At 35.9% G+C, this 23363-nt stretch overlaps 1 protein-coding gene across 1 annotated transcript in view; it reads right to left on the reverse strand.

Annotated features, from left to right (window-relative positions):
- Window positions 1-3680: 3680 nt before the first annotated feature.
- LOC129358544 (potassium voltage-gated channel subfamily D member 3-like) overlaps window positions 3681-23363 on the reverse strand; it is a 74926-nt gene continuing 55243 nt past the window's right edge. The window contains exons 3-7 of the mRNA XM_055027672.1: window positions 19607-19769; window positions 12493-12594; window positions 6659-6751; window positions 5154-5413; window positions 3681-4134 (exon numbers count right to left, since the gene is read on the reverse strand). Coding sequence (XP_054883647.1) covers window positions 3897-4134; window positions 5154-5413; window positions 6659-6751; window positions 12493-12594; window positions 19607-19769 — 856 coding nt within the window. The 3' untranslated portion in view covers window positions 3681-3896. The remainder of the gene's footprint in view (window positions 4135-5153; window positions 5414-6658; window positions 6752-12492; window positions 12595-19606; window positions 19770-23363) is intronic.

Raw genomic sequence — 23363 nt, forward strand, 5'->3', positions numbered from 1 at the left:
ATCCTCAGCTCTGCTTAGGATGTGTAAAGTGCTATCAAATAAACTAAAGTCCTCATCCAGCTTTGTTTGAGACAGGAATTTCCTCAATAAATTTGAATAAATTGAGATTTTCTCATTTCATTTTATGGACAACATGTGCAATTTATCCAGAGACACCAGATTTAGTTGGAGACCTCCCTCTTCAAAACTTACATTTAAAAAATAAAATTAAACACAAAGAAATTATCGCAATCAACAGTTGTAGTAAAAGTGAAAGGAATTTTTTTTCCCCCTATCCTGTTTATTTTACATGTTGATAGAGCTGATGACAAAGAAATTCGAACAGGATCTCTTCTAGAATAGATTATGAGAATCATAATCAACTTTAGTCATAAAAGACAGTGAAAAATATAATTCCACTATATCAAGCTGAAAGAATGTGACAGGTGAAGGAAATTAAGGTTTGATTTCTGTGACAGATTTTAATTTTTCTCTGGCACTTCAAAGCTGTTATAACAAACAAACAAACAAGCAGACACAATCTTGTATACACAACAAAAGGACAGAAAAGTTAAGTTTGAAAGAAAAAAATATAAGAAAAACACAAACAGGAGTGCCAAGACTTTTAAAAAGTGACCAAATGATGCGTTTAAAGGTTAACTTATCAGAGAAGGATAAATATTATTAGTCACTTTAACATGAGGATGACACTCTCCCCTTAAACTCTTGAAAGTGATGCAAGATGTTACAAAAAGCCTTAATATGAAGATTTTGTTCCACTTGTGATCTTTTATAAATGTCATGACTCAACTGACACTTAATATTTTAAACATTAACAATGTCAAGAAAAAACATATTTAAAAGACTTTTAATGTTGTTCAAAGTGGCAGAAGAACTTAGCTTTGTTTTTTTTTCTTTTGTACAGAAGGTAGGAAAGTGGTCAATTTTGGCACAAATTTCATCTATGATGTGGCAGAACACAGAAAATTAACATAAAATACACCAACACTACAAAAACACTTTTACTTCATGATTGATTTGATACATTAAATAATTCAAACAGCATTTTCTACTGCAAACCAAGCAAACTTGAAAGTGAATTAACACACTTTTTGAAACAACTGCATCACAGTTGGCAAATATTCACAAATTAGCTTTAACAAAAGCTCAAATGATCATCATTATGCAGCATGTTGATATGGAACAATCCAGGAATTTTCTATCATTTTCTTCCTGTGTTGTATTATTTCTCTTGTCATCCTTCAGATTATAAATCAGTGTCTTTATATGTTTGATATTGTTAAAACAAATTCTCCATCCTCCAGAGTTATTTATTGGCTTTTTGCAGTATAACCAGCATTGATATCTTTAACCTGCTGCACTTGGAGAATTTCTTATTAACAACAACTAGGTGAAGGCAAGGATTGAATTTTAACTTGAGTCTCCTCTTTCCCAGTTCATTTCATGTTCAATCTTTTAGCTCTTCAGCTGTGGTAGAAGGGGAAAAAAATCCTTACGTAGACCAGAAAATAACACATCAGACTTTAACATAAACATTCATGTTATAGTTTTGCATGGTAAAAAGTTCTTGCAGTGACACAAATGTTCAGCTTTCGTGATGAACAGTCATCTTGTGAGCATGTGTAAACTTATGAAAGAGCTATAGTTCTCTGATCAGTCTAATCAATAGCATGATTGCGACAGAAGAGGGGAAGATGAGTGATTGAAACCATTGTCTTACTGCATTACCGTTACCTCCAACAAACGGCATGTTCCTTCATTCCTCTGCCTGAAAATATTGCTACATGTAGGAATAATTGAAATAAATGTTTTCTGAAACTGTAGTGTGAGAAGTGCACTAGTAAATAAGAAGACTTCAGGACATTCATGAGTGTCCAAAAGCACCAGGACCATCTCGTCTTTGGAGGCGTGCTACAAAAACGTGCCGCCACCATCAGCAAGTGGGGGTAAGTGGATCTTTACACAGTAGTACCTAGTACTGTTACAAATTATTTGGGAAACTTGTAAGCTCAATGAAAGCCACCACAATTATTGTATTGTGCCGACATGGAAGCATCTTGACGATCCATTCATGTGGGTGCTTGGCATTCAGGGAAGTGGATTTTCTTTCAAACCTCCTGAAAGTACTGTCATGAATAAAGAGAATTATTAAAATGTCCTCCATGACTAATCCCTCCTCCAGCCCAGGCACATTTTGGTGATCTCTGCATGATGGAGCACAAAGCCTAGAATTTAAATGGCTCGATAGCAAAAAGCCATCAATGTGAAATAAAATCTAAGCATTAATTAGTCTAGAAATCTTCATTAATAGTCATGACTTTGTCCAGAATTAGACATCCAGCATGAGAGAGAGAACTGAACAGCTACTCTGTTCTTAGTCCTCAAACTTAAGAGCTTCTCAAGTTTTTAGCACATTAGAGAAACATGTAGCGAAAGAAATGCTGAAATCATAAAATGCATCCTTTGTGTCACTGCAAAAATGAAATAATAAAAAAGAGTCTGAATGTTTTTGGTGGATGTTCTTGTCGGTTTATGACATAAACTTGCTTGTTGTAAGGTACTGAAAAGAAATCCTACAGAAGTAATGATGAACCTTTTAATGTCCATAATTTTATTTTAAATATTTTAGAAATAGTTTTTTTTTATTTAAGTTGGATGATATTAATAAATCTGTAATCTGAATTTGATATACTTATATCAGGGTATAAATCACATAAAGGTGCTTCTCTTTCAAAACTTCATACATCATCAGTTATTTTGTAACTACAGTGTTTACTTGAATGTCTAATTGCAACCACAGGATTATAAAACTTTAAAATGTTTATGCCCAATATCCACCTCAATCCTTTTCTTAAAAATATATAAAACTTTCATCAAAAAGAGCTATGCTGTTGAGGGAAGGTATTGTCCCTTTTATGGATTTCTTCAGTTTCTTCTGTGACACTTCAAGACCTCACTGACTGACTGTAATGGATGTAAAAGAGATGTTTTCTTTCAGAAAATTATGCAGCCTTAACCTCAATATCACTCTGGAGCTGGATTATTCAAAAAATCCCAACAAAATAAAAGCTTTTGTGTGGGCCAGTCAAAATCCAAACTTAAATCCAATTGAATTTCTTGAAGTTTCTCCACAGCGATGTGAAAGACTCAAAGCTTCATAGCAGTTGTTGCTGCCAAGGCTGAAACTAACAGCAAATAGACTTTTCATATTTACTCACGATACATGATACTTACGTTATCATGAGTAAAATTTGTTTAAAATAAAAAATAGAGGAAGTTGGTTAAGGGATGAACAGTTTTTTTCTCCATCAATGGACACTGTAACAATTTCTTAGACATTTCCTTGAGTTTCAAAAATTTAGAGTCCAATCCAAGGCAACTAAAACAGTCAGCAACCATGGGGAATGTCAATTGAAAGAATAAAGAAAACTTCTAATACATTTTTGAGACCAACAACACAAAGCACAAACAAGAGCAATAAAATTACAATAAACACAATCAACATCTTTATCTGTCTTTAATATTTAAAGTCAGCAAATATCATTGTGATGATTTCATTTTAAACTTAGCTTGTGTCAGCCTGTGCCGAGGCTCTAACTGCACATCTTTTGTTTCCTTTTTTTTTTTTTTTTTCCACCGGTAAGACATCTGTTTTAAGAAACTATTAGAAATGCGGCAAGTCTCTCCGTATCTACAGTACATACACAAAATGACAAGTGCGACATTCTCAGTTCAAATTTCTCAAGTCAACGAGTGATTTCTCCTCAGTTCTGGAGCACAGCTCTTTGATCGCCGTCCCTGTGAGCAGGGGACACAGTGCATTCAACAACAGCTGTTTTATTACCTCCTCTGTCTCTTCTCTGCCTCCTGCTGAGTGACATCAGCCTGGCTGGGAATCACAAGGCTGAGACTTTGACGATGTTGGTACCAGCAGAGCTTGTTGTGGTCTGGATGCTGGGAGCCGCCAGGTGACCCAGAGGTGGCGGCGGCCTTCTCTGCGGAGGCCCGTGGAGGCCGTCGGCATCAGGGGCCAAAGCGGGAGGCGTAGGGAGGCTGATGATGGCCGTGGTGATGCGGCCGCTTTTGCAGTTGATCCTTTTGCTCTCATCAGTTCTCAGATTGAGGTTTGAGCGGCTTTTAGAGAAAAAGGAAAACGAGACCATGAGTAACTGTTACAGAGTTCAGTTAAAGAGTTAAAGTTTTGATTTTTATTAAACTTTAAATGTAATGTGTTTGATAAATAAAAAAATCTAAAAACTCACATAAACTTGGTATAGATAGTTGTATAATACATATGTAAAATTTTCAAGTGCTTGTTGAATTTATCTTATCAAGTGGTTTTTCCATCCAAACTAATTCTAAAGCATGTGGAAACAACAGCACCTTGAAAATAGAAAAATAGAAAATAGAATGTTCTCCTAATATGAGAGGCGGGATTTTCTTAAAAATATATATTATTTAACCTTCATGAAAACAGCATAAAACATCATTGAGATTAAAAACTTATTTTTCAACAAAAAAGAGATTTAACTTAGAGCAGCCATAAATATGACACAAAAAGTTATACACATAAAATAAATGACAGGCTATGAAAGACAGAAAAATGTCTGAATCCACCTCAAGAACTTTAGTAAGGTTGAATTATAAGCAGCTAAACAGTGTCCTCCAGTGGATTGTTTTGTAATTTCAACCCTTCGCTTATTTTTTTGGAGTAACGACCTAATATTCATTCTTTCATCTACCCAAATATGCATTTATGTTCAAAATAAATCCTGTTTATAAAATTAATGGCACTCTGAACCTCTTCTGGAAAATTAAAGGCACAAAATAAATGTTGACACTGACACATAAGTTCTGTTACATCTCCAATATTAATAAATTACAGATTTTCAAATATTTAAAAAGTCTCTTACCAATGTTTGCAATTTATCATCTCTTTGCAATATGTCTGACCTATGCAAATTTCCAATAAATTATTATGACCAATTAATGTTGTTGCATAAAATAGACTTTTAATGAAGTGAACTCCCCTCCCCCTCACACTTATGAAAGTGAGGTCTTCATGCCCAGTTACCAGAAGTAACACAGTTGACTCAACATCCTCAGACCTAAAACCCGGCTGACACTTTCAAGCTTGTTCTGCTCAATTTCACCTGCTTGTGTGTGACAGTGGGTCAGCACTCTGTATGTGAAGAGCACTGAGCTCCTGCAGCGGGCCCCGGTGTGATGGGACTGGGTTCGCAAGGGGCAGGTTGGCATTGGGCAGTGGAGTATTTTTTTTTCCAGTAGCGCCGCAGCAGGTCACCGCAGGACTGTCGTGGCTGGCTATTGAGGGACTGTGTGATGGATAGGTCTGTAGTGCTGTTTCCAAGCAGTTCTGCTCATACACCTGCTCATCAACAAACTCATGGGCCTGAAAAAAAACAAAACAGAGCACAATGTCATATGTAGTTTATTTTCAAATGGAAACTTTTAGAATGACTCTCTGAAATGTTTGTTAGCTTATTATTTTGGCTCTTTAACATAAAGTGTAAAAAGTGTTTGCCCCCTTACAGATTTCTTCTGTTTTTGTTTGTGTCACTCTTGGTCAGCACACCTGCAATATTTTGCACTGGATTATGGCTGCAGAACTATTTTAATTCAGCCACACTTTGAGCATGAATAATGATAATTAATTTATGATGTAACGAGAGTGGCATTATATTCACAGCAGGCTGGTTTGGGGAAACTATTAAAGTTAATAAGTACAATTGTAAATTCAGTACTGCATTTTCTATGTACATGGGCAGTTGTTGGATATTAGAATGTGCTTATTGATAAGAAGCATTAAAATGGCAAAAACAGAAAACATTTCTAAGGGGGAAAATATTTTTTTACGTCATTGTTTATTGTTTTAAAATGTGGTTTGCGAAAGTAAACCACATTTTCAGTGATAACTATTACTTAACAGATGCTAAATTTTAGCATAAGAGACCTATGACAGATTGATACTGGCCTCTTCCAGTTCATTTCTGTCACTTACTCCAGATTTAATTGATGGAGGACTCCTGACTACCTCTGCTCTCACAATATGTATGTTGCAGAACATTTTATGCGGCTTCCCCAGCTAAAGAAATTCTGAATTAAAAAACTTTGTTGGTTTTCTATTCTTTCCCCTCAGTAACCACTGATAACATGCATATTACACACATTTCTTCCTGCACAGCATAAGTTCCTACCACTTTCTTTTCCGACAGCCTCGCTGTATCACATGTTCACTGTCAAAACTGACATATAAACATTTTGAAGTATTTCTGCCAACACTTTGTTTTCTGCTTCTGACTGACTTCGACACTCAGATTCAGTGAGTGGGTTAACTGTACTGTCAAAGTGATAGACATATCTAACAGCAGCAAAACTCCCTCAAGTTTTTTTTTAGATCAACGCTCGCAGCGTCAGTCAATGTCAACACTTCCAACAAAGTACCATTACATGAACAAAAACTGTTCATCGCGTGTCACAGTGAGAAAACTCTGCAGTGCAGCTGAACTGTATGCCTTCTATTTTTTTAAATCATAAATATGTACTTTCAGCTTAATTATTTAACGACTTGTTACTGAACAAGGTGTGAATAAACACTTGAGTGAGAGTTTAAAGTAAAACAGAGAGGCGTTCTCACTGTAGTTTTCTCCAGACAGTGCAGCAGGTGGTGGTGTTGGCTCTCTAACAGGGAGGTGGACTTTATCAGCTTCTGCTCATCTTCTTCCGAGCCCTGTAACAACACACTCATCTTATCAAAATGAGTCAAATAACCTGCCACAGCCTGGATAATGTTCCTAAGAAGAGGGATTAATAATTACTTAATCAAAATTATGTAGAAAGGAAAATTATGCTTCCTTTAATTTGTTTAACTTTTTTTTATAATGAGCAATAACTGTGCTGATGTAAATAATTACTATTCTGCTCGATAGGAATTGATGCGTTAGCCATAAATCTTACTTTTTGGAGTTTTTAAAAAATACTTCCCACTGTGCTTCCTGTGGTCCAGCTACTTAAAAATAACCATCAAAACAATTTCCGCTTTTATTTTATTGAACAAAAGGCATTAATTGTAAAAAGGTGTTATTGCCAGCTTTCTCACTCAATTATTGATGTTCCCACTGAGTGATATTAGATGTTGCATTCAGCTGAATAGTTATTGATGTCGAAAAGAGAGGAAAATAACTGTTGGAATGGCTAAAGGAGATTTCTCCAAACAGCACTTGTTTTTGAGTCAGCTTTGCCTCAATATAATCAGATTTGGCAAAAAACGAAAATAGAAAATAAATTAATTATCTCCTTGCAGCTTGCATTGTTACTCAGGAGGATTTGGATAGGAGGCTTTGCAGTCCAAGGACTCTTATTCACATTCCAGGAACATGAACAGTACAGTGACATGGGCAGCAGAGCAAAACTATTTGTGATCAAGTGATGATTTGTGGCGTGTCCTCTAAACACAAAGGTTTAAGACTAGACGCTCCATCTGCAATATAATCCAGATCACAGGAAAGGGATAATATCTTTTGCTGGTAACTGTTTGGATTTTCATTCTGTTTACTGGTCAACTTTTTAGAAACTCTTTTCATTTTATTTAACTAGAATGGAAACTGAGTGCCCCATCTGCTCAAAAGTCCCACTGTGAATGCTGGTGAAGTAAAGGTTTATTTTATTTTTATGACCTGTTTGGTTTGGCAGTCAAGTTAACCAAGCGGTGACCATCCTCTCTATCAACTGTTTGTTTATCAACCTTGTCATTGTTGAACAGAACTAAAACTTGCTTCAAATAAAGTCCCAAATGACAGCTGCAGGGAAAATAATTTTCTTTCTGAAAAAGAAGAATCCAAAGAAGTAAACAGAACTTGCTACACAGACAAAATGTCACTCCTGGTAGTTTCATTAACTGTTTACAACCTGCTGACGGTGAATAAAAAAGCTTTTCATCTTTCTGTATTTGTTTGTGTGTGTGTGTCTGGGTGAGGGCGTGCATTGGTGTGTGTGTGTGTGTGTACAAAGGACAAACCAAATTATTCTCAATCTTGTTAGCTCTTTAACAAACAGGCATCTCAGCATTGAATAATCAGCTATAGCTTGCTGCTGGAGACAAACAAACAAATGCATAATATCTAATTAAATTCGATTAAATATTTTATAAAATTGGCCATCTTTTTTATTATTTACATCATTGTGAAAATTTATGAATTTAATTTAATAGAGGGTAACTGGATAAGTGGATGTTTTTTTCCATTTATTGTAAACCTTTGCTTACTAACTCAACCACAAGGTGATGCACTAAGTTGCCTTGACGGTTTAAGTTTATCTTTCAAAGTACAATATATGCCATAAAAACAATAAAAAAGAGTAATAAAAAGCTCAAAGTGATTCCATATTTGCTTCTGCAACGTTGTTGCATTGGGTCTTTGGGACAGATAATAGTTGGTCCAAAGAATTGTAAATGAAGAGGGCTTCAACAAAGATTTGTATTTCAAGAGTACGTAGATATTAAAGCTGACTTTAGGCTAATTTACAAAGATCTATGGAGATAAAATGTTAGTTTCTATATATACAAAACTGGTAGATTTGAAAATGGAGATAAGTTTGCAGAAAAAGGTGGTTCAACAAACTTATGACTCTTGTCAACAGTTGCCTGAAATAGGATTACTGTCTTAAACTGGCCAAAATAAGACACTTTAATTTTTTAAAATGTGCACTACCTGTCATAGTTCAGTGGTAACTTTCAGAATTAATAAAGAGATGAATAAACAAAGGAGTTTCACCAAAAGGGAGTTTCTGCTTTCATCTCTAATTGAGACAAACCGGGAACATGTTTGGTTAACATTAGATCAGCGAAATGATTGCAGCTCTTAAAGTATCTAATCACCACTCCTCTTTGCTTCCCTGAAACATCACAATGATCTGCCTGCTTCCAAAACAGACAAACAAAATAACATCCATCATGATGAACAGAGCCATTTGAACTAGCTCAGAAACAAACATGCTTGAAGCATTTGATCCATCAGAAACCAGGCTCCAAATGTGAACACAAAGGCAACTGTCACTCCGATATGAAAAGCAAATATTATAGTATCAGCATTCAAATGGATAAAGCTGTAATGGCCTCCTAGAGAGGTCATCATCCAGCCTGACAGCATAATCAATAAATCTCCCTCTGTGAAAACGAGCTCCTGATTTGTGTAACCAATAAACGGCTGTCAAAGTATAAAATCACCCGATTGCAAACAGGCCTGCTGTGAACTTCTAATCTAACTATAAGCTGTGAGAGAACCAGTCATTTTGTCATATATTCCACCCTCACTTTCACCCCAGACCCGTGAAGCGCCACTGACTGACTGTCAGCAGTGACACCACTGTAATTTGATGCACCAGGACGCTGGCAGCCACATCACAGACCCACACAGAGGGATAGGCTGGTTTGCTCAGCACTCACAGATGGCATTTATATGATAATTCCAACCACTTCCAGACACCCAGGAGCTTTCACACTGGACTCGATTAGATCCAAATGGATTTTGGTAGCCATCTGCAAATCACAGAGTATGTCACTGAAAACAGGAGTGATGCACTGGATGGGAAGGATATGGGCAATTTGCTCATGCATTACCAAACACTTTTTTTTTTTCCATGGTGGTTGTGAGTTTTTTTTAAGGTAAGCATAAAAGTGGAAAGGAGCAGGGATGAACATCTGCTGTACCAGAAAACAGGTTGCCTGATATGTGCAGGTGGATACCGATTCATTTAAAAGCATATGGAAGAAATAGCTTGACAGCTTAAAAATTTCCAGAACTTCCTTACTGCCATTAAACTCCATCAAAAGTGTATGCAGAAGTGATATGAATTTAAAGAAACAAGCTGGGTTTGTTTAAAGACTAAAGATTAAGACAAAAATGACAAAACTACAGTTAGAGGGATTTACGCGTGAAATAAATGTAGTGAGTTAAAACTTTGTTTTTCATTCATTATAACAATTTATAAAAATAATTTACTAAACACATAAAATACAGTTTGATTGTAATTGTATATTTTCTTGTATCAGTTTGTCTGCAAACTGCAGAAATTCCTTTGCATTTTCAAAGAATGTACAGGAAAGTTTCAGCTGTTTTGAGTTTTATGATGCTGCATGTACAACAAAGTGAAGATATAATAAAATTATGCTTCCTTTTACACTTTTTTCAGTCTACACTTTGGTGATCTTCCCATTCAGAGGATTTTTTTTTTGCATTTCTGTGTTTTTTTTGTTTGTTCAGCATTGCATATTTTTTCTTTTTGTACTTGTATACAGAAAAATTAAAAGTGACCAAAATAAACAAACATTAGGTACCACTTATCTCATTCTGCTTTGCCCTGCCAATTCAGTACCAATATTGTCTGCAAAGATAGAAATTACAGTAACTGACGACTGAAACCATAGGCAGCTAAAATGTGAAAGTACTCTTAAGCCAGTTGAAATTTGTTATAGTTTGACGTTTAACTTCTGTGTTTTTAAATGTGATTTTATCAGATAAACTAATACAGCAGGGGTATTCAAATACAGACCTTGAGGGCCAGTGTGCTCCAACTTTTAGATCCAATGCTGGTCCGACACACCTGGTCAAATGTATGGCCGCAAACATTTGATCCAATATACAGTGAAGTTCTCTACGATCCAATGACCTCATTATTTGACTCAAGTATGTTGAAGCAGAGACACATCTAAATGTTGCAGGACACCAGCCCTGGAGATAATAGAGTTGAAAACCTCTGCATAGCTGTATGGTGGAGAGAAAAGTTACATGGTGTGGGAAAATTTAGAACATGAAGAAATCTGAAAAGTGTGTATGTATTCAAACCCATCGATTCACCGTTTATACCTGTTCATCCTTGCATGGTCAAGAGGCGGAGTATAACCTGTACATGTGTTCATGTCCACATCAGAAGGAGATTTGGACAATTCTTCCAAATTACTGCCTGCTGTGATTACAGCTGAACATTTTCTCAGTCAGGTTGGATAGAGAACAACTTTGAACAACAGTTTCAAGTCTTGCGACATGTTTCCAATTGGCTTTATGTCAGAGCTTTGACTGGGCCATTCAAACTATCAATATTCTTTAATCTAACCTGTCTCAGTGTATGTTCAGGGTTGGTGTCCTACTTTACAGTGAACTTCAGCCCCAATCTCAAGTCATATGCAGAATTGTAAAGGCTTTTCTCTAGCATTTAATTTTATTTAGCTCTATTCATCTTCCCATCAACTTTGTCCAGCTTTCCCAAAGCATGATACTGTCACCAGCATATTTTATGATGATTATAATGATGATGTGTTCTGGGTGATTTTCAGTGTTCGTCTTCTTCTACACAGAGCATTCTGCGTGTTTTCCCAAGTTTACTTAACTTTAGTAGTTGCTATTAGTGGATTTTAGTCAGGATAATCATCATAAGTAGAGTTGAATGCAAATGCATGCCACAGTTTACAGATTTTATTTGTTAAATTAAATAAAACGCAGCCAAACCAGACAACCACTCTTAACACTAAAGTCTTTGCACAGAATCCTGGTTGCAAATTCATGGTTGAAGTTTTTCTTGTTAGTTTTATCATCAACAAAATAAGCAAATATTAAAACACTGTACTGTCTTCAAACTACAGTATTTCTTCATCCTTCTGGCTCACAGGAAAAAGCTGTGTTTTCTTTCCTTCTGGTTGTTGGTTCATTCTTTCTCAGAGCAGCCTGTAATCATGGTGAACATTTTAGAAACAGCACTGTAAATTATGACTGACAAGCTAATAGCTCTTTTGAAAATAGTTAACACCAAAGGATCTTTTTACCCAAGTCTGGAAAGCAGAGTGCTCATGTTTCGAGAAAGCATAAGGTCGAAATGAAAGCTCCACTCTTTCCAGGATCACCTTGTTCAGTCCCAGATTTATTTTCACATTTTCTATAGCCTTTTATTGTGCTAATCATTTAATTATCATCAAGAGCTCCTCAACAAGCAATACAAAACAAATCCTATTCTCATAGTTCCACACAAGGGGATTAAATCAACTCTCTGAAAGGCAACAAGGAAAGGCACTCAGTGTGATTATGCTGATAACACAGACCACAGAGGATTATACACATAACCCCCTTACTATCAGCCAAGCCCAGTTTGACAACAAGAATTTAATGACTTCTGATTCTGCTGCTCTTTTATAGCCTCTAAATTACTTTTAAATTACTCTTTGTTTAATTGTGGCAATAATTGTTGGTGTTTTGCTTGTGTATGTGTTTGTAGTTCATATGTGAAGCTGTTGCCTCCAAGCGATTGAGTTGCAATGGACTGAAATAATTAGCAGAGGGTTGTTTAACCCAGGAACAATAATATTAATGTCGAAAATGGAAATACAATCTGCTGGCACAGCACATCAGTTTTAATGAAAACATCTGAAAATGCCTTTTCTTTCTTTCTGTTTCTGTGTCAAAGAGCATTGGAGGGTTTTCTCACCGTCAGCTCCAGCAGTTCGTTGAGGAGTCCGTTGTGCTTGCTCTGGAGGAAGGCGTTGGCGCTGCCAGACTTGGCTATTCTTATCCTGGCCAGCCTGGCTTTCTGGAAGTGGGAAGAGAAGGAGGTCGGATGGTCAGACAAAGTGGGCAGGAGGTCACAGAAGATGTCTAAGGCTTTATTTAATAAAAAGACTCTGCCAACTATTCACCAAAACTGCATAGTAATTTTCACAGCTATCCAAGAAGTTATGTTTGCTTTTCGTTGGGGTTTTTCTTCTTTCAGTGTGATGGAAGCTGTTTCTGCAGCATATTGTGTCTGGAGGGGAATGCTCACTAAAATCTTTCAGAAAGTATGTGGTATCAAACATAATTCATTCATTTGGGACTGCTGAGCATTGCCTTTTGAGTCCATAGACATTTTTATGTTGTTGTAACAGCATCCTTTTGCTACTTTTCACTTTCCTACAGACACAGAAACCTTGCAGCAGGGATTAACTTCCATTAAACCACAAGAGTATGAGTGATGTTGGGTCCTGAGGACTGGCTTATCCAAAATGAGTTTTATAGAATGTCTTTGTGCAAGCAAAAGCGAGAAAAAGAAAATTCCCTCACCCAGCAAACTCTGAATAATTTTTGAATGGAGTGTATTCTGGGATTCCACTAAGTTATAGCAAAGTGTTGCCACTGAAAATCGTCTCAAACGTCTCAAACGTCTCAAACGCAAAACTTTAATGACTGAGGTCAGCCCATAAAAAACAGCCTTAAATTGAAGGTAAAGTTTGAAGCTGAAAAAGAAGCATTACTTTTCCTATAGCAATATGTTGTGTTTTCATCAAATTAGTATTCTGCAACTTCTAACAATTAAATCTTCTTGCAGACTTCTAACTTTGTCTGCAAGAAGATTTATGGTTTTAGCCCTGATTGAAGCAAAAACAATGAGTCCATTAGTTTTGACCTCTTCTATGGAAGAAATCCCTAGAAAGAGTTTATTTTGAATTAAATGGTTCAGATGATCAAATTTTCTCATTAGACAAAACTAGTCCGAGAGAAAACAAAAGCAATTCCCAGATGATAATTTCTTTAAGAGTACAAAAGTCCACCTCAAATGATAATCTCAGAGTGAAAGTCCAAATTTGATATTCACTGAGATTGTAATATGACCTAAAACGGGCCAATAATGCTCAAAACGAGGATTTCCCAAATCAAACCTTTCAGAGCTACTATCCTGAAACTTTGCATTCCTCCTTGAGCATACCAGAATTAAATGAATTGCTCAACACCGGGCCTCATCAGAGCGGAATGACGTGCTGATAAGGGAATTCTGTCATTTGATACATATGAGACAGAGAACGGATGAATCTAAAAATTGCAACACAGTAGCTCTCACTGACAGTTCAAAACCCCTCTATGAGGAAGAACTGAAAGTACCTCAAAAGCTGCATTAGCACAAAATTTTACTTAGAGAAACCAGAGTAAATGGGGTTGAAAACAAATTCACACCAGATATTTTAGATTTTTGGTTGTTAAAAGATTTGAAAACCATCTATTGTTTTCCTTTTGTTTTTTAATCATGCCATATTTAACATCAAATCTCAGTAAAATACACTGAAGTTAGTGTTTGTCATTGATAAAATGTGAAAAAGTTTCATGGGAAGAAATAAATTTCCAAGGCACTGTGTGTGTGTATTTTACTACTTTTGTTTCTGTCCTCTTATTGAAAATGTTTGAAGAAATTCTAACATCAAAAGTTTGTCATTTTGAGTCTGTTGCATCAATAGATTTACCAGAAGAAAAACTTGTTTCAAAGTGCCGATATGACAACAGAACAAAGCAAAGGAGACAGACAGAAAAAAATCTCTTGTTATATAGATTTAGACGATCATTCTTACTTTCTGCTATTATTGTATTATTTTATTGATAATGTTGTGTTTTGATGGCAATATATCACATGTCAATTCAATACCCAGTCTTAATTTGCATCATACACATAGGGATTGTTTTCATGAGGGATTACAAAGGAATACAAATTTGGACCAGGATTATTACCAGCAAACAGTGCATCAATGTTTTGAATTGGTTAGATTTTATATTGTTTGTTTCAGAAATGCATAGGTTAGCCAAGAACAACTTCAAGTGGTTTTCTCAAACTAAAGAGATATTTCTCCACTGCATGAAACTAAAAGTGATGATTAATCACAGGACAATAAAACTTTGAGATATTTGCCTGGGAAAATGTAACAGATGAACATAGTTTGTCTTCAATTAAGTTTGATCAACAGTACTGGCATAATTAGGCTAGTTAATCCACCTTTGGACTTTTAGAGAGTTTTCTGTGGCCACATATGCAGATGGACTATGATAGCTCATAAGTACCACTTGTAAATGACATAACTGATTTAAAATCCTATAAAAAATGTATCCAACAATGTTATTTGAGTGTAAAACCAAAAAACACACAAAAGCATTCAGAGTAGGAACATTCATTGTTAGTTTTAGGAGCTGAGCAGACATTGATGAGAAACAGAAACGTTTTTTGAAATTCACAACCAGAAGGGCATTACATAATTTGTTTTTGATTATGGATATGCACCAAAGCTTGACACGTTTATGTTGGTGATCAGCCATGACACACATTTTGCAGCAATTTATGATCAAGTCTTGCGATTTTTGAAAATTTGCAAATTAAGTGCTGTTAAAAAGCCCTCATCACTCAGTTTGACATTAGGAAAGCTGGAGCTCCATCTGCGCAGCATCAGATAGCAAGTCAGAGTGGAGATTGGAACTTGGACTTGATTTGATTAATTTTTTGCACTTTTGGAACAATTCACAATTTCTCAGAATTTTTTTTGGTGAAGCCAACAAGCAACCACAAAACTTTAGGGAATAATAAAAAAAAATCTGTCTTGTGTGATTCACAACTATTCTAGGTTATCTTTATTTTCTGATGCTAGCAGACTATTTATCTTGAGGAGGAAATCATAAGAAAAAAACTTGTCTACAAACTTGGTGTGGTGCTTAAAATATTTAATTATCCCACTCCATTTGCTGATGAGGACATTACAAATTAATTTTATTTTTCTCCTCTTTCAAACATATTACTTTGCTTCTTAAGGGGAAAAAAAATATGTGTTTAACTTTTTTGCATAGAGCTTCCTGGTTCTGAGTCCAGAAGATAAACCTGTTTTAAAGTGCTGATGCCATAACAGAACAAAGCAAAGGAGATGGACAGGAAATAAGAGAGGAATAGCTTGGGCCATTTTTTAAAATGAAGAGGACATTAGGGTGACTTCCTCCCCAGCTCGTGGACACATGAGTTGAGTGATTTCTTTAACCTTGTCCTGCTTGCCCCCTCGTAAATATAAATGTATTTTGGGCAATTTCTTCTTCCAAGACATGAATCAAGAGTGATGAAATAAGTTTGAATGCTTCAAAAGTTGCCAGTCAAACTCTGGATTCAAGAAGACGTGTGGAAAGCTGCAACCTGAGATGTAATAATACTGGTAGCGTTTCTGCGTGCGTGACACATGAAAATAACAGAATGAAGCAAGATTAATCATTCTTTCTTTGTTCATTTAGCTAAAAGCATATGATGTTAAAAGTGAAAACTGTGTTTTTTGCAGACTGTTTTAATTTTTGATCAAAAGCATCGCCTGAAACAAAAAATAGAAATGTTATGAAATAAAAATTAACTGTGATGCGTAAGTGCGTGATGTCTGGATTTGATTGCACTGATGTTTTTCTGAGCACCCACTGAACCAGTGATCTCAGAAGAAAAACCTTCCTAATAAACATCTGAAGAGTTCAAAGGCAGTCTGAAGTACTGAGGCATGAATGTGTCATATACAGTCCCTGAATGGGTCTTACAGAAACATCAGTGTAATCCACTGTCCAATTTGCATGATTTATTTTCCAATGAGTAAGAGTCTTTAAATTCCCAAAAGACAAAATAAACCTCAAATGGTTTGTAAAATTGGGAAAACAAAAGAAAACAAAAAATATCTTACATAAGTATAATATTTTAGCTCAGGTAAAAATTCCTAATCTAGAATGTTCGTCAGCCCGAAGCACTTTGGGAACTGACAAAAGAAATACTTCAAGAGAAATGTTACTTTTATAGGTAAGGTGGTTTATTACAGTAAATAATCATTGTGTTTTACTGATTTTAATGAAAGTCTGTACATCCATCTGGCAGCAATTAATTTTTAATTACTTTCTGTAGATTTGTCACTTATCTAAATAAGTTGCTCTGGGTTAATATTTTTAAAAAACTAGATTTCATTTAATTGACGTTGTTTATTGTTCACAATTCATCATCATTTCGTCTGACCTCTACTCAAATAAAAAGGCAGCCTCTCTCACCAGAACCCATATTGGCATTATTTAAATGTATGCGTTCCAAAAGTTATTTTTCTGCCTCTGAGTGTAAATGCCACATGATTGATCACAAAGATATTCATGGCTGAAAAGGTTATTTTACATTAATCAGTATACAGACCGTTAAAGGTAAGATTATGTAGATTGATTTAGGTGATAATACTTGATTTGGTTGACCGAACAGAAAAAGCCTGAACTTTCAGCTCCATTATCACCAATCGCAGACCTGAAGTCGGGCATCCAGACCGCTGACTTTGGAAATGTTGCCCTCTTACTTATAACAACTCTATTTTCTCTTCTCATAAGCCAGTATAATGGCTCTCCGTCATACTTTCTGTGATTTCTTTGTCCTCTCTGTGTCCTGTTTTTTATCCTGTTCTTTATCCTGTAGTCTTCTTGGTTTGCCCTCACGTCTCCTGTCTTTTTATTATTGTTTTTTTTCTCCTGCTCAACAACCTTCCAGGTTGCAGTGTAGCTCCACTTGACTTTGCTGTCCCATTAGGAGCGTGACCTCAATCCATTTACTGCTTTGACACTCACCATCACTCTGATGGTGAGTGCTGCACGACTGATTTTTGCATGAATAAAAGAAGAAGCCTTTCTGAAAGCTCTTTTTACTTATTGGTGAATTAGGACCAAATATCAGGGTTTGTTTTTATGGGCAATTAGGCAGTTTTTGAAATATGAAGAACGAATAATATGCTGTGCACTAAGTCACACACTGACACAATTAGAAGACAATCACTTTCGTTAAGCTCAATTTCAAATTTTCTGAAAGACAACAATTACAATGTGAAAAGAGCTTTTTGTGAAGTTAAATTTCTAGACGAGTGCATAGTTGTAAAAGGTGCCTGAAGCAGAGAGTTGTTATAAAAGAATGAAGACAAATGAGACTTAGAGAGGATGGAGAGGCCAGGAGAGCAGAAGAAATGGATGACAGAGAAAAAGACGAACAGAGTTAGATCTCTCCCTCTCTTCTATCCTCAGTCTGTTTCTTTAAATTGTCACGCAGACAAAATACAGATGGCATGTGAGGGGAATGTTTGCTCAGGTGTGAATAAAAACAGGTTGCAAAAACCCAGTAATTTGTTAGTGACCTGTTAACATTTTGAAGTTGTGAGCATTTACCAGATAAGTATATGGTCACAACAGAAAAAAGAGAGCACTCCAAATGAGTGACTCGTGCTTCATGTTTTTCTCAGCATCTGAAAGTTCTCTAGAGGGAAAATAAAGTAAAACAAAACAAAAAAAGACAAGCAAACAGACAAAAAAAATAATAGGGGCTATATTACATTGTTCAACATTTTAAGTGAGCCAAAGAGCTAGTTGCAGACTCCTGATCCCACAGATGAAAACTGTGATCATGACTGAACTGAAACTCAAAGAGCAACTCCTTCATTCATTGCTAAAAACACTGTTAAATTCAATTTGTTAGAGGGACCAATTATTTTCAATTTCTCTGCTGGAACATATATTCATAGGAAATTGATTTAGTATTATATCTTCAGTCCAGCGCCCATCACCAGTTGTTACAGGGACCCTGGCCCCTGTCTCTAAGCGCCCATGCTGGTCCTCCTAAATCAATCTCAGCCCCAAGGCCTTCACCAGCAGCATGAGGGAATACATTGGGGATCTGTACAGAATATTGCTCACTGCTGAGGGTGATATATTGCACAATAATTTAACCTGGCCAGACTTAACCATACTATAGTGGAGTACACTACCTTGCTCTTATTTTGCTTCTCTATAAACATTGTTTATAGTTATTACAGAAAATTAAATATAAAATATTTTTGTTCATAAATTTGAAAAATATTAACATTTGTGTTTTCTGATCTCTTCCCTTCATCTTCACTGCCAGACAGATGAATTATACTTTGAGTTCACCCTTATTTATTTACCCAAGTCTTTTTTTATTTCAAACTAGTTGAAAACAAGTAAAATGTAGGATAAGAGTAAACGTGTGCACACTTAACCGAGAACAGAAATGCACTGCTACATTTCTGTTTGAAAAAAAGCAGGATGAAGTGAGCACTTATTTATTCCAATCTCTTCTCTCAATTAATGGAATAATTACTAACTCTGCAATCATTGAAAATATGTAATTAAAAACATGTTGTGGTATTCATATACCATTTCAATTTCTATGCTAAAGAACAACCAATAAATTGCCCTGATGGGAACCAGAGGCTCAGTTCACCTTCACATTATTGAGTTGCAAGGGAGGTCAGTGCATTATGTTTGAAGAGGTTCAAATCAGAACATTCATTAATGTGGATTCAAATCAGACATTCCTCTTGTCAATTAGCTATCAGTGGCCGCTCCCCAACTTAATAGCGCTCTTACCTAGACTTGTGGAAAGGTCAAGCCTACAGGGGAACTGTGGTGAGAGGCTGAGTAATATTTAGCACTTCGAACTAAAGTGTGCATCTGTCTATGTGTCTGAAGGGAAGGAATTGTGCATGTGTAAGGCTTTTAAATTAGTTTCCATGTGACAAGCAACAAACAAACTTGCAGTCATTGGGGTTGTATAGCATATACTGAATTATTCTGACGGACTGACATTTGTGATTCGTTTTTAAACACATAATGTTTATACAAAAGAAAAAAAACCTCAATCTTCCATGTAATCCTATGAGCTCAATAGATATTTCATCCTGATCCTTTAGGCTTTTTAAAATTCACAACCTGCATTCCCTTCAAATTAGGTGACATGCCTTTTTAAAGACAGTAAGCTTCACCTTCTGAGCTCGACGTTTGTCTGCCCGCTGGTTCTGGTGGTAGATGCGGCTAAAGTTGGAGACGATGACAGGGACGGGAAGAGCAATCACCAGCACGCCGCTCAGGGAGCAGATGGAGCCAAAGATCTTTCCAGCAATTGTCTTCGGGACCATGTCTCCATAGCTAAAGGGAAATGAGAAGAACTCAATTTAAAGCACATACAAGGATGTGAAGGAAGTGTTTTGTTCCTCACAGATTTATTCTGTTTTTGTTTTTCGGTTAACCAATAAGTTTTATTGTTGCACAAAGATAAATTGAGAAAATATCACATGTAGATTTAATTGAATAAAACAAACAAACAAAAAATCCTTCCAAACAAACTTGGACAAAGGAAAAGGAATTGCCCCTAACTAATAAATGGTTTTGACACCCTTGGCAGCAACAATTGCCATCAAGCATTTGCAATAATTAACAATAAGTATTGTTAATACTTATTGTATTGAAAATGAAAAACAGGCCTTTGCGTTCCTTTTGGTCAGGGTTTATTTCACCAAGGAACTCTCCCATTGTTGACATCTACTCAGCTTTTTCTTATTGTTGAACAATCAGAAAGAGACCAGGCAGTGACCTTAACTAAGGTAAGTGAGGCCTTCAGAGCAGTAGATGTTGCTCTGAGTTATTTGGTGACCTCAACTATGAGTCTTGGATGAAGTGGAGTAATTCTGGTTGGCCTGCTACTCCTGGGAGGTTTCAACTGTGTTCCATGTTTTCTCCACTTGTGGATAATGGCTCTTGCTGTTCTTTGCAGGAGTCTCAAAGCCTCAAAGAAATGAGCTTGTAACCCTTTCCAGCCTGGAAAGGGTTTATGTTTTTGAATTTGTTTAGATCAGATCATAATAGGTTGCTTTTTGAATTGTTTTACTCTATTTTGTGTGGTTAGACAGTTTTAATATTATATTTTATTTATTTTTTTACTTAGGGCTAAGTTGGTTTGTTTGGATGTTTTTCTTAAGTGTGACAAAAGAAAAGTTAAGAGAAAAGACCATGGAATACATTTTCACAATCCTATAGATTTACAGCTTCATACAAATTCTGTGTCTTTCCATCCCTCCTCACAGACTGAAGTGGTTATAGTTTATTGTGTCTATTTTCTCTGAACACAGCCATGATGAAGAATCAGAAAACTCTTTGTATAAAAGCAGTACTACAGTGCAGGGGCAACACATCCCCCATCACATTATGGGCTCTGTCTCTGCTAATGCAGATAACAGAAATTCATGCTGTTTCTCCTCATCAGAAGTACAAGAAAGGAACAACGAAAGCAGCAGTGACAGAAAATGCGACCTCAATCCATCAATTTTTAATCCAGACAGGCAGCTATGTTGAAGATTAAATGCAAAATACCTGAAAATACCATCACAGACACAAACACCGAAGCCACTTGTGGGCTTGGAATCTTATCACATCTTTTTAATATAAAAATAACTTTATCAACATTTTTATCTTTCAGTTAAAATCTAAGTTTACTGTTTTCTGGTTGCCAAATTTGCATAAAACATTTCACCACACAATTACATAGCGAACACAATTTCCCGCTCCACATTTTCATTTCAGACTACAAAGGCTGAATTATCCCAGCACCTAATGCAGTGGGGTTTTCTGAGAACAAATTCTAATTTGAATCATAAGTTATAAGGCTGCACTCATGGGCAGGAATGCAAAATAGTTTGAGTTTGAGACAGTTTTGATTTTGAAGGTCTATCCCCGGTACTTTTCTGACCTATTTGTCATAACAAAACCCTACGAAGCATTGACATATGTGACAAATTCACAGATCACATACATATAAACAATAAATAAACAGAATTCCCAGGTTTATGATAAATACATCATGCGCCAAACAAAACCTCTACCACAATTAAATACACTACAAAGAAAAAAAAAGATATGTTGAACCGTAGTATGGTGAAACATATGTATAATTTTGCATAAGTTTTGCCCTTTTCAGACAAATACTCCCGACACTAGAAAACAACAGTAAGTTCTGCTCCTCCACAGAATGCATAGTCACCTTTCTTTCTTTCTTTCATATAGAACAAGATGATAGAAATCATCTTGTAGCAGAAATGAGTGGAAATGCTGCTCCATGTCCTATTTGCTCGAAGTCAGTACTCCTTTTAAAGCTGTAATTGAGCTCTGAAAGACATTTTGCAGACATAACATTACTGGGTCGAAAAGTTTGCACCAACATATGGATGTTTTTTTTATAAAAAGGAGGTTATTAAGCTCAAGTAATATGGTCACAGTCTGCTTCCCTTCTGGAAACAAGAAACAGATACACAATGCAAACAAAACACGAGCATAATATCACATTCAATATCACAGATTTTCAAGCAATTTGTTTAGATAACCTGATATGTTGTTTTAATTCTTCAAAATAAAAATGCTTTAACTATATTTTGAGTTATAATCTCCATGGAATCTGAGGAAAGATCTATATCTTCATTAGTTTAGCACAAGAGTTTCAATTTTACACTTCTATACTAATTCAGTCAGGGTGAAGAATTCAACAAAGCTCAAAATATGAGGAAACAATCTTATTGCCACAAGCTGAAACAAAAAGTTGAAGTTGGTCTTCAAATAAAGTTGTTTCCTAGACTTTGAGAAATGCTGGAGTTTTCACCTTTGACCCTCTACATGTACTTAACATTCTAACTTCGTCAGGGATGTTAGAACCTCTACAATTTTCCTATCAACATTTTTTCTCCTTGTTTTGTCAGTTCATATTTTAGGGGTGTTAAAAAAATGTTATACTGTAATTTATCTCTCCAGAAAATAATTAATACTTTATATTACAAGATAAATATGTTTCAGTTAACAATGAAACAACTTTGCTGCAAAATATCGGCCATTCACGAGTCTGTAGCCAATCATGTTGAATTAAAATTGGGAGAGCTACTGATTAATAGCTGAGTGCTGCTAACTTTGGTAAAAACTGAACCTTAAAAGCATTAGCTCAAATTAATGAGGTAAAAGTGGTAGTCCTGCAGTTTAAATCACGCTGCTTTATTTAACGAGAAATATTTTAAAAACTTGCTGCATAAAATGGAATTACCATTTCATGTGGTCTAATGAACAAATGTGTTCAAAGTGATAAAATGTAATTATTTAGTCGTAAGCTTGAATGTCTTTGTGTTTGGACGTATTCGCTGCTCTGGGATGTGAGTTCTTCCTTCTGTCAGCTTCATAAAAGCTACTGGGAGATTCTGCCATTGACCTAACTGGAACATAACAATATTATATCTTTATTTTATTCAGTTTATCCTTCAGTTGAATAATTCAAAACTAAGTTCTAAAACTACATACTACTAAATGTCTGACATCAAATGGACAAAATCGACAACATTTACCCAGGGGACCTAAAAACAAAGACAGACCATCACTCAGTGTATTACCTGGGGTGTGGTGCTGGATTGTAAGATGATAAATCTTTCAAAAGCACACACACACACACACACACACACACACACACACACACACACACACACACACACACGCACACACACACACACACACACACACAAAATCAGAGTATGCCATAAGGACTACTGTAATCAGATACATCAATTTATGTCTTTGTTTTAATAGCTTACAGGGTTTTCACTGGAAATTAAAAAAGCTGTTTCAGAGGCAGTGTCTGGAAAATGGGTAAGCGACAACATATACACAGGTTTTGTGAAGTCTAAAATGTAAAACTACATCCAATTCATCATAACT

This window comes from Poeciliopsis prolifica, unplaced genomic scaffold, assembly GCF_027474105.1.
Source record: "Poeciliopsis prolifica strain line A6 unplaced genomic scaffold, Auburn_PproV2 SCAFFOLD003, whole genome shotgun sequence".
Taxonomy (NCBI): domain Eukaryota; kingdom Metazoa; phylum Chordata; class Actinopteri; order Cyprinodontiformes; family Poeciliidae; genus Poeciliopsis; species Poeciliopsis prolifica.